A 12,726-nucleotide genomic window follows, 5' to 3' on the forward strand; every position below is an offset into this window, starting at 1 on the left:
TGCTGCAGTCTATTCTAGATGATCCTGCAATGTATCTTTAACCAGCGACTCCATTATTTTACCCGGAACAGAAGTTAAACTAACTGGTCTGTAATTACTCTTGTCACCCTTCGATCCACCTTTGTGAATTGGGGACACATTTGCACATCTCCAGTCCGTGGGAACCTCCCCTGAGTCCAAGGATGCTCTCATAATTATGGCTAAGGGTTTGCTTAGTTGCTTTGCCGCCTCCTTTAAAATAACTGGATAGATCCCATCCACCCCAGGTGCCTTTCTTATGTTTAACTTCAACAATTTCTCCTCCACTTTGCTCTCAGTTATTACAAAATCATTAAGCACACTGCTACAATTTGATAACCTTCTTCCATTTTCAAATTGTAATAATTCCTCACGTGTGAATGTAGATGCAAAATACTCATTCAGTTTGTTTGCTATCTGAGCAGGATCATCAACAGTCGAACCATCGATGTCAAGTGGACCAATCATATTCATCCCCTTCCTTTTAGAGTTTATATAAGTAAAGAAATCCTTGCTGTTTTTCTTAGAATCTTTTGCCAAAGATTTCTCGTAATCCGCCTTCGCCTGCCGAACCTCCTTTGTGACCTGATTACAGACTAGTTTATATCTGCCACAGGCTTCTGCGTCACCTGATAATTTATATGCATCCCATGCATTTTTCTTCTCTGTCACGAGTCTCATTAGTTCATTTGATAACCATTTAGGCCTAAACCTTGAACGATATTTCTTAATCGGTATATAAAGTCTAGTAGCTTCCACGATTAATTCTTTGAATGCTTCCCACTTAGAATTTACTGTTTGTAACATTGTCAGTTGATCCCACTGTACAGAATTTAAAAACTGTCTGAGACCACTGTACTCCCCTTTACGGAAGCAAAAACCCTTTCCTTTACCCCTGACGGTAGTTACCTCTTTGAGTAAATCCCTGATCACTGCCACCTAGTGGTTCCTTTATCTGCAAATTCTTAATACACGAATGATCACTGCTGATAATCAGATCAAGAGTGTTACTTTCTCTGGTTGCCTCTCGAACATGCTGCTGCAAACTTGTCAAAAACTAACTGTAATAACAAAAGGCAACGATTCTTTGGAAGTGTGATAAATCCCTCCCATCCAATTATCATCCCATTGCAATTACTTCTACTCTTTCTAAAGTAATGGAGAAATCAATTAACCGCCAACTCTTAAACTACATAGAAATATTCCATCTGATCAACGATCGCCAGTATGGATTCAGTCAGTGTCGATCTACTGGTGATATTCCGGCTTATGTTACCCATTTATTGGAAAAAATCAATGTAAAAATTCGGGGAAACACAAGCAGATGCTCTTGACATCTCAAATCGTGTTTGGCACAAAGGTCTCCTAAACAAGGTCCCATTGTATGGTTTACCTACTGTTTTTTGTAATTGGTTATCCAGTTTTCTGTCTGATTGCTCACTAAGGGTAATGGAAGATGGCTCTCTGTCCTCTAACTTTTCCAATAATGCTGGTGTCTCCCAAGATTCAGTTGTTCGCCCCACTCTTTTCCTCTTGTGTATTAATGACCTTCTTCCATTGACTGGAAATCCTATCCATAGTTTTGCCGATGATAGCACATTGCATTCCACACTTTACATTTTGAGAAACCTTGCCCTGCTCAATCAGCTTAAACTTCTCATATATCCGCTACCAATTCCTTAAATGCTGCCCTCCAGGTAATTCTCCAGTGGGGCAAAGACAACTTAGTTGATTTCAATCTTTCAAAAACTCAGTCTTGTCTTATGTCTCGCAAAAAGGATTCTTCTGCTCCTATGCTTATCTTTGGTGACACTTCAATTCCCAGGCAAAATGACATATCTCTTTTGAGGATTACCCAGACTTCTAAATCTCCCTTGGCATAAGCACATTACAAATATTGCTTCCTCTGCATCTAAAAAACTTGGTTTTCGCTTTCCCTCTCGGCATTACTTTTCTTCCAAACAGCTGATCATTCTGTACAAATTGCAAATCTGCCCCACCATGGAATATTGTTCCCACATCTGGGACAGTATGCCCCAAAACCTCTCTCAGACTTCTAGAATCCATTCAGAAGAGGGCAGTTAAGTTAATTAATGACTCCTCTAGCATCTTAGCATCTTTGGCAAAAGATGCTAAGAAAAACAGCAAAGATTTCTTTACTTATATAAACTCTAAAAGGAAGGGGATGAATCTGACTGGTCCACTTGATATTGGTGGTTCCAATGTTGATAATCCTGCTCAGATAGCAAACAAACTGAATGACTATTTTTCATCTACATTCACACGAGGAGTTATTAAGGTTTGAAAATGGCAGAAGGTTATCAAATTGTAGCAGGGTGCTTAATGATTTTGCAATAATTGAGAGCAAATTGGAGGAGAAATTGTTGAAGTTAAACATAAGAAAGGCACCTGGGGTGGATGGTATCTATCCAGTTATATTAAAGGAGGCAGCAAAGAAACTAAGCAAACCCTTAGCCATAATTATGAAAGCATCCTTGGACTCAGGGGAGGTCCCCACGGACTGGAGATGTGCAAATGTATCCCCAATTCACAAAGGGGGGGATCGAAGGGTGACACGAGTAATTACAGACCAGTTAGTTTAACTTCTGTTCCGGGTAAAATAATGGAGTCACTGGTTAAAGAAGCATTGCAGGATCATCTAGACAAGACTGCAGCAATAATTCAGACACAGCATGGGTTTGTTAAGGGAAAGTCTTGTCTGACAAATCTGATAGGATATTATGATGTGGTTACAAAGGAACTGGATGCAAAAAATAATTTTGATATCATATATTTGGATTTCAGGAAAGCTTTTGACACTTTTGCGCATGGAAGACTATTGTACAAATTGGAGCAGAATGGTATTAAGGGTAAGTTGCTACAATGGATAAAAGGATGGTTGAGTGGGAGAAGACAGAGGGTGGTAATTAATTGGTGCTGCTCTTCGTGGACTAATGTTATTAGAGTCCCACAGGGTTCTGTGTTGGGTCCACTGCTGTTTTGTATATTTATCAATGATACTGATGAAGGTATATCAGGCTTAGTGTCGAAGTTTGCAGATGATACAAAGGTTGGCAGGGTTGTTAGTGGCAGTGTGCTGCTGCATCTAGATAATTTGGACAGATAGGCTAAGAAGTGGCAACTGAAGTTTAACCTTGACAAATGCAAAGTACTGCTTATGAGTAGAAGTAACCCCAGAGAAACGTACCAACTGTGTGGTACTACACTTAAGGTGGTAGAAAATGAAAAAGACCTGGGAGTAATTGTGCAGTCAGATATGAAGTTTTCTGAGCAATGCAGACAAGCTGCCAGGGCAGGTCATGGGGTTTTGTCAATGATATATAGGAATTTTGCTAGCAGGGAAAAGGAGGTTATTGTCCCTCTGAAATAGCAATGATCAGGCCACCCCTTGAGTACTGCGTACAGGTCTGGAGGCCGCATTTTAGGAAGGATGTAGATTTGCTTGAACATGTACAGAGAAGGGCAACAAGATTGGTGAGGGAAATGAAGGGATCCTCTTACCAAGAGAAGCTTAAATTCTGCAAATTGAAGTGGCTGGAGACTAGGCACCTGCGCGGTGATCTGATTGAGGTATAAGACCTTGAATGGGTTGAGCACACTGAATTCTGATGGGATCCTTCCACTTTTTCAGATTATGAACCTAAGGGGGCATAAATTCAAATTAAGAAAAGACGGATGTAGAATAGATGTGCGGAAATTTGCCTTTAGCCAGCTAGTGGCTAATTGCTGGAGCAAACTTCCATCTGTTATTGTGGAAGTTGATAGGTTAAATAAATTTAAGGAGGAACTGGACAGGCATTTGGAGGGAATGGTGTGATTTTTTTTTTTGGCTGATGCTGCATAAGCTCATACACGTGCTTTCTTGCATCACATGCCACTACTACTACTACTGTTTCTGCTGCATGTCTTTTCTACAGATACTTCCATGGGCACTGTTCTTCTGAATTGACTTCTATAATTCCCACTCTCTCTTTCAAAACAGTCCGAACACGTGCTGCCACCAGCCAACATGCATTTAGTGTCCAACTTCTAGCTCATAGAACGAACTTTTCGCCTTCATCGTTTATTCATTCAACTACCGTTTTCTGGAACAACCTTCCATCATAAGTATTTCCTGAAAATTACAGTCTACAGAAGTTCAAGTCTAATGCCAATGCTGGGGAAGAAAACATCTTTCCCCAGTTTTGCAATGGCTACCATTATTGCTTGATACCATATAGTAGAACAAACATTCTATTCAAAGATTCTGCTGTGAAACTGCAACAGTGTGGATATGGAATTCCAATTAATGTTGCAGAGCATTGTGCAATAAATGCCACCTGGTCCAGCAGAACCATGAGATTTTGGAATTTTCGATAGCCTTCTTGAGTTCAGTAATTGTGAACAGTAGGTTATAGTAATACGATTAAGTAGTAACAAAGCTAATCATATGCTATTAGCATTAGTATTAATAAAGGCATATGATTCAAGAAAGCAGGCTTATGCAGCGTCAGCCAAAAAAAAAAATAACCCTCCCATTTCACCCCTCCATTAGTTCCACATGCCTGTCCAGCTCAACCTTAAATTTATTTAGGCTATCAACTTCCACAACAAAAGATGGCAGTCTGTTCCATCAATCAATCACCCGCTGGCTAAAGGAAAATTTCCGCACATCTATTCTACAACTGTCTTTCCTCAATTTTAATCTATGCCCCCTCAGGTTCTTAATCTGATCAAAAATCCCATTTGTTCAAGACCTTATACACCACAATTCAGATCACCTTGCAGGTATGCAGTCTCCAGATGCTGAAACTGACAAAATTTAAGCCTCTCCTGGTAAGAGAACCCCTTTGTTCCTCTCACCAAACTTGTTGCTCTTCTATGTATTCGTTTTAGCAGCTCTTCATCCTTCCTAAAATGAGGCCTCCAGACCTCTACGCAGTACTCTAGGTGTGGCCTGACCATTCCTTTGTACAACGGGATAATCATGACCCCCCGTCCCTGCTAGAAAATTCCTATATATCATTGACAAGACTCCATGACCTGCCCTGGCAGCCTAGCCTGTCTGCACTGCTCAGCACACTTCATATTTGACTGCATAATTAGCCCCAAGTCTTTTTCACTTTCCACTTCCCTGAGTGTAGTACCACACATTTGGTATGTTTCTCTTGGGTTATTGCTACCCATATGCAGTACTTTGCATTTGTCAATGTTAAACTTCAGTTGCCACTTCTCAGTCCATTTGCCCAACTTATCTGGATCCAATTTGAGTAGCATACTGTCTTTACTGCCGTTAGCAACCTTGCCAACCTTTGTATCATCTGCAAACTTGGACATTAATCCCAATATATATACCTTCATCTACATCATTGATGAATACACAAAATAACAATGGGCCCAGCACCGTATCCTGGGGTACTCCACTAATAACATTTGTCCATGAAGAGCAGTGTCCGTTTATTACCACTCCCAGCACCGAATCCCGGGGTACTCCACTAATAATATTTGTCCATGAAGAGCAGGTCCATTTATTACCACTCCCTGTCGTCTCCCACTCAACCATCTCTTTATCCCATGTAGCAACTTACCCTTAATCCTAAAAACCAAGTATATGACAAAATTATTTTTGACATTCAGTTCCTTTGTGACCATATCATAGTATCCAATCAAATTGGTCAGACAAGACCTTCCATGAACAAACCCATGCTGTGTCTTAACTATTACTGCAATCATGTCTAGATTAATTGCTTCTTTAACCAATGACTTCATTATTTTCCCCAGAACACAAGTTAAACGAACAGGTCTATAGTTACTTGTGTCACCTTTTGAATCTCCTTTGTGAATTGGTGATACATTTACACACCTCCAGTCCATGGAAACCTCCGCTGAGTCTTTTTTTTTTTTTTTTTTGGTAATTGTTGGCGCATCAGCTTCTGTGGCCATAATGCACCTCCCAAGGTTTTTGCAGTACTTTGATCCAAGCCCGAGGCGGGATTCGAACCTGCGACCTTTGGGTTGCCAGGCAGGCACTTTACCCACCCGGCTAGCCCGGTCGGCTCCCCTGAGTCCAAGGAAGCTCTCATAATTAAGGCTAAGGGTTTGCTTACTTCTTTTGTTGCCTCCTTTAATATAACTGGATAGATACCATCCACCTCAGGTGCCTTCCTTATGTCTAACTTCAACAATTTCTCCTCTGCTTTGCTCTTGTAATGGGGTATTGTCAATGATATACAGGAATTTTGCTAGTAGGAATAAAGAGGTAATTGTCCCCTTGTATAAGGCAATGGTCAGGCCAAACCATGAGTAATATATACAGGTCTGGAGGCCTCATTTTAGGAAAGATGTAGAGCTGCTGGAATGAGTACAGAGAAGGGCAACAAGATTGGTGATGTTTGTTTGTTATTTGGTTTTTAGAAGCATTAGCAACTAAGGCCATATTGCTCTGGGATATGCAGTGGTCATTCCCTGACCTTTCCGCATCCTCCGTATTTGGTGGTGACGGGCTCGAACCCTATGCACTGCTGCTCCTTCCCACCTGGCTACGGAGGCACCACACACACAAGATTGGTGAGGAGAACGAAGGGGTTCTCTTATCAAGATAGGCTTAAGTTCTGCAAAATGCAGTGGCCGGAGACTAGGCACCTGCAAGGTGATCTGATTGTGGTGTATAAGGCCTTTAATGGGTTGAGCACGCTGAATTCTGATGGGATTTTTCCGCTTGCTCAGATTACGAACATGAGGGGGCATAAATTCAAATTGAGGAAAGACGGTTATAGAATAGATGTGTGGAAATTTGCCTTTAGCCAGCGGACAGTTGATTGCTGGAATAAACTTTCATCTGTCATTGTGGAAGTTGTAGCTTAAATAAATTCAAGGAGGAACTGAACAAACTTTTAGAGGGAACAGATGTGTGAAATTGTTTTTTTTTTTGGCTGATGCTACATAAGCTCATATATGCTTGCTTTCTTGCATCACATGCCTCTACTACTACTACATTCTTTTGAGCAGGCATTATGTTCTCCTCTGCAGTTGGGACATCTTGAATTTTGTGTTGTACAGTTGTGTTGTGTATTTCCCGTGATCCACATTTTTCACAGATAGCAAAACCTCTGCATACTGTTTCAGAGTGTCTGTACTTCTGACACTTAAAACATCAGACAGAGTTTGGAATATATGGTCTCAGTGGGTGGTTCAGATATCCTACTCTTACAGTTTTTGGTGGATTTGGGATGTTAAAGGTCAAAATTATATTTCTTGTAAGGACAATTTCTCCTTCTCTTTTAATTGTTATTCATTTTACTTAAATAACTCCTTGATCTTTCAACTCTTCTTTGATTTCATCTTCAGGAATATTGAGGAAATCCCACTCCGTAATTACTCCTTTCAAGGTATTCAAGGGTGGAATGAGGAATAACTGTTACTGGAATTTCTCCAAAAGTTCTTGCTTTTAACAGATGCTCTGCTTCTATTAAAAGGGTTCTCTACTAGTAGATCCCCTGATTTTAGTCTTCTGACTGTTTTAGGGGAACTAGCTATGCTGTCTAAAGTTTTTTGAATTCGGAAAGGTAACAAACTTCTGATAGGTTGTTCATTCTTAGAATGAATAACTAAGAACAGTGGTGTGTGAGAGCACTCCCTAAGAACTAAGAACAGTGGTGTTCACACCACTGTTCTTAGTTCTTAGGGAGTGCTCTGTATTTTGTCGCTTAGCTGTATATGAATTTACTTCATCTAGTTTTCTGCTTGTTCGAGTAGCAGAAACATGGTCTGTGTTTGCCATGTTTGCTCCTTTTAGCCCCATCATGGTGAGGCAGGAGGAGTGCCACTAGGAGGCCGAACAGTGAAAGTGTTAGTTAATTAGTGGAATTAGAAAATTATGAAAAAGGTAAAGAAAGCCGAGTTTCCTTTCTGCATTCTAACTTGTAGCTTTTCAAGAATAGAACTGTTTTGGCACCTGGGGCCATCCAATAATTTTTCACACAACATTGGGCAAGACACTAGTTCACCTAAACCTTGCTTCTGAAGAAAACCAAAAAAGAACGGTCAGTAACTTTCTTCTCTTTCTTCAGTGACTCGATTTCGTCTAGCAATGCACCAAGTTTTAATTTAAGATTTATATGTTCCTTACATCTAGAACACAGAAAACAATCATCAGCTGAACTAAGAATATCTACTGGATTAACCTTAGCAATAATCTCACGGCTCATAGGGGGAGATGACCATGATCATGACCTAATAGCCTGTTACAAAGCACTCACCTTTATTATTTGAAATGGAACCATTATTAATAGTAAAAATTAAAACTTACAAAGAACAGAAATTAGGCAGGTAACAAAAACATTCAAGATCATTAGTGGGACATACACATAAAATGCTCTTTCTTCAATGCATGTCTAACCTTATAAAAAAAAAAAACTCCAACTAACTAGACCTGTAAGTTAAAAAGGATCAATACTACTTACAGCAAAAGCTTCATGAAATTCGAACACACTGATGTCTTTTAACATGAGTCCAGCTTTTTCTAAAACTTTTGGCGTGGCATATGCTGGTCTAAACTCAAAATTAACAGAAAAATTAGACATAAAAGTAAAGTAAAACAGAGTTAAAATCACAAAAATCAGTGAATAAGTTACTAAAATGTCTGGAGTTAGCAATATTAGACATTAAAAAACCTTTCTTATATATTCAGATAGTATTTATAATAGAACATTATGCTTCATTATTACAAAATTGTGTAATATAAACAGCATTAGCAACAAAGAATTCTGTTTTGAAACTGGTAAGAAAGGAATGAATCAAACGATCTTTTCATGTGGGAACAAACTTTTAAACCCATAGAAACTGAATGAATTTGTAATTACTAAAAAAAAAAAAAGTACAGCAAGAAATTACTACACTGAACCCTCTCTAGCAGGCATACTAAAGCATTCTAACAACCAAAAATAAAAAATCTTAAATTAAAATATGTATTAGAATTATGTGGCCATGAACTTTTAACTTCTCCAGTTATGGTTTTTGTTGCAATCTATATCACCAATTATTATTATTTTTTTTTAAGTTGAGAATCCATGAACTCATGGATTCTCATGGATTTAAGTTGAGAACTGGTAAGAAAGGAATGAATCAAACGATCTTTTCATGTGGGAACAAACTTTTAAATCCGTAGAAACTGAATGAATTTGTAATTACTAAAAAAAAAAGTACAGCAAGAAATTACTACACTGAACCCTCTCTAGCAGGCATACTAAAGCATTCTAACAACCAAAAATAAAAAATCTTAAATTAAAATATGTATTAGAATTATGTGGGCATGAACTTTTAACTTCTACAGTTATGGTTTTTTGTTGCAATCTATATCACCAATTATTATTATTTTTTTTTAAGTTGAGAATTAAGAGGAGCATTTGAAAAGTTCATGGCCTGAGTATGAAAGGGTAGTGGCAGAGTGTTAAAAATTTCTGTACTTAAGGTATAACACTTCAAATAGTAATTCACCAAGTTTTATGCAGTTTCAATATATTTTTTTAAATTACAGGTCTTGAAGTCAACAAAGTTGTATGAACGATGGACAAAATCAGTCACCATGCAGTCATCCAGTATTTCAGAGAAAGAGAACTAATGCCAAAAGCAATTCATGAGGATATGGTTACAACATTAGGGAAAGGATGCCCCTTCCCATTCCAGAAGTGGGAATTTAAACGAGGAAGGAGAGCCTGGAAGATACCTGACGCTGTGAAAGACCTGCAACATCCATCACTCCAGAATTGTTGAGTGTGCATTATCTGGTGATGAGTGATCAATGAATGAACGACTACCATTAGGGCAAGAAGTAAGTAAGTAGAAAACTTACTTCTTGCCCCAATGGTAGTAGAGTATTCTGGTCTCTTCCCAAAGCTATTGGCTGCAACTTTTGGTCATCTCTGCTCCCACCTTTGTCAAAACTAGAGGGTACTATTGTCCCTTCGGCTAAGGATAAAGCTGACCAGCTAGCATCCCATTTTTCTTCCAACTCATGTATTAATGATCTTGGTAAAACACCTCCCACCATGCCCAACATGCTTCCTTCAATGCCTCCTGTGGTCTTCCGTCAAAAGGATGCCAGAAGGATTTTGACAAATCTTGATGCTAAGAAAGCTTCAGGTCCTGATGGTATTTTTCCATTTGTTCTCAAAACCTGCACTCCTGAACTTACTGCTGTTCTTTGCCACCTTTTTTCGCTTTATTATTCCCAAGATGTTTTTCTTGGAAATTTGCTCATATCCAGCCAGTTCCTAAAAAGGGTGACAAATCCCTTCCATCCAATTATCGTACCATTGCAATTACTTCTATTCTTTCTAAAGTATGGAGAATTCAATTAACTGCCAACTCCTAAACTACCTAGAAATCTTCCTGATCAACGATAGCCAGTATGGATTCCATCAGTGTTGATCCACTGGTGATATTCTGGTTTATGTTACCCATTTATGGACAAATTCAATGGAAAAGTTCGGTGAAACACGAGCAGTTGCTCAACTTCGTTGCTCGACTTCTCAAAGGATTTCGATCGCGTTTGGCATAAAGGTCTTCTAAACAAAGTTCCATTTTATGCTTTGCCAACTGTTTTTTGTAATTCATTATCCAGTTTTCTCTCTGACCACTCACTGAGGGTGATGGTAGATGGCTCTGTCTTCTAACTTCTCCACTAATGCTGGTGTCCCCCAAGGTTCTGTTCTTTCCCCCACTCTTTTGCTCTTGTATATTAATGACCTTCTTCCATTGACAGGAAATCCTATCCATAATATTGCTGATGATAGCAGGTTGCATTCCAGTTTGAGAAACCTTGCCCTGCTCAATCAGCTTTATCTTCTCGAATATACGCTACCAGTTCCTTAAATGCCAATCTCCAGGTAATTCTCCAGTGGGGCAAAGACAACTTAGTTGATTTTGATCCTTCTAAAAATCAGTCCTGTCTTATATCTTGCAAAAAGGATTCTTCTGCTCCTATGCTAATCCTTGGTGGCACTACAATTTATAGGCAAAATGATATATATCTTTTAGGAATTACCCTAACTTCTAATCTCTCTTGGCATACGCACATTACAAATATTGCTTCTTCTGCATCTAAAAAGCTTGATTTTCTCTTTCGCTCTTGGCATTACTTTTCTTCCAAATGGCCGTTCACTCTGTACAAATCGCAAATCTGCTCTACCATGGAACACTGTTCCCACACCTGGGGCAGTGCCCCCAAAACCTCTCTCAGGCTTCTAGATAGATTCCATTCAGAAGAGGGCAGTTAGGTTAATTAATGACTTATTTCCAACAAAGTCTCTCTACTCTCTGTAGGTTCTAATACCTCTCGTGTTTGAGGTTTTCATACACACACACACAAACACACGCACACACATATATATATATATATATATATATAAAAAGAAGAAGCCGCTGCCCACAGGTCTCTATCCTTGGACCATTCCTGTAGTCAGTTGTCCCAGATGAGTTTCTCAATCAGGATCTGGGCAGGGTTGACTGCATTGCTTTACCGGATGACCTTGTCTCCTAACTTTCTGCCAACACCTAGGCACTATTTGAAGATCGAGCTCGTGTTGCCAGTGGGGCTTTCCATGCCTAGACACTAAAGAACAAATTGGCAATTTCCCTGGAAAAAAACTAAAGCAATCCTTCTTAAAATCAGACAGGCCACCCATAATTAAAATAGGCGATTCTTCAATCAGAATGGTCACTGAGCTTAAATATCTTGGGATCATCATTGACAATAAACTAACCTTCAGAGCCCACCTAGTGCTAGAAACTACACTAGTCAACAACTCCAGGAAACTTCAGACCATCCAGAGGACAATGCTGCTAACCATTACACCTGCTTGCTGCACAATCAGCAGCCTGACACTGCAGGTCCTGGCTGGGTCCTTTCCCCCACAGATCTGGAAGTCATCTGTGCAGGCTTGAATTACCACTTGCACAAGGGAATCAGTGCCTCCATCCTGGACTTCATGACAGATGTTTCAAATGATCCCAAGCAGGAACAGAAAAGACTTCTTATTCGCTTGTACTATGTCTGGCAAACTCATTATGACACAACCACCAAAGGAGCAACAACCAAGCGATTCATACCACAAGTCTCCACCACTAGCCTGAAGCCTTCTCCCTGGTTCTCCTCCCCAGGCCTCTTTGTCACGTTTGTTCTCATGGGCCATGGGTCCTTCAAATCCAAACTTACCAGACTTGGAATCATAGATGATCCCAACTGCTCCTGTGGTAATTAGGTGGATTGGGAACGCATATTATATTGCTGTCCTAAATACAACAAATATAGAGCTCAACTGATCACCTCAGTTCATCCTAAACCAAGACTGTTATACAGCCCTCTTCTGCTTTGCCCTGGAGGTAACTACTCTTTACTCATTGAAGGCATTTTCTTCGCAATAAAGCCAGTGACTCCTTACCCTACGCGTGTTTAAACTATGCAAATTTAAAATAAGGCTCGGTGCCGGATTTTCTGTTCACCAGATGTTACTCGCAGACAAAATTGTGCATGAGCCAACACGAAAATCACGTTATACTGCATTGTTCCTTAATATATCAGTCGCATTGGAACAAATTCGTGTTACCAAAATGTGTTAGCAGAACTGACTGTATTCCCATTCCTACAAAGCAACCATCTAACTCTGCTTGGAATTTAGTCAGATTCGCTGCTTTTGCCATGTTGGAGGC

General features: G+C 39.6%; 1 protein-coding gene across 1 annotated transcript in view; it reads right to left on the bottom strand.

Annotated features, from left to right (window-relative positions):
- Positions 1-12,726, bottom strand: part of Mtpbeta (mitochondrial trifunctional protein beta subunit) — a 292,313-nt gene that overhangs the window by 29,669 nt on the left and 249,918 nt on the right. The window contains exon 12 of the mRNA XM_090373364.1: positions 8,481-8,568. Coding sequence (XP_090229490.1) covers positions 8,481-8,568 — 88 coding nt within the window. The remainder of the gene's footprint in view (positions 1-8,480; positions 8,569-12,726) is intronic.

The sequence above is a fragment of the Mastigoproctus giganteus genome, chromosome 5 (assembly GCF_048544385.1).
Source record: "Mastigoproctus giganteus isolate SK-2022 chromosome 5, ASM4854438v1, whole genome shotgun sequence".
Classification (NCBI taxonomy): Eukaryota; Metazoa; Arthropoda; class Arachnida; order Uropygi; family Thelyphonidae; genus Mastigoproctus; species Mastigoproctus giganteus.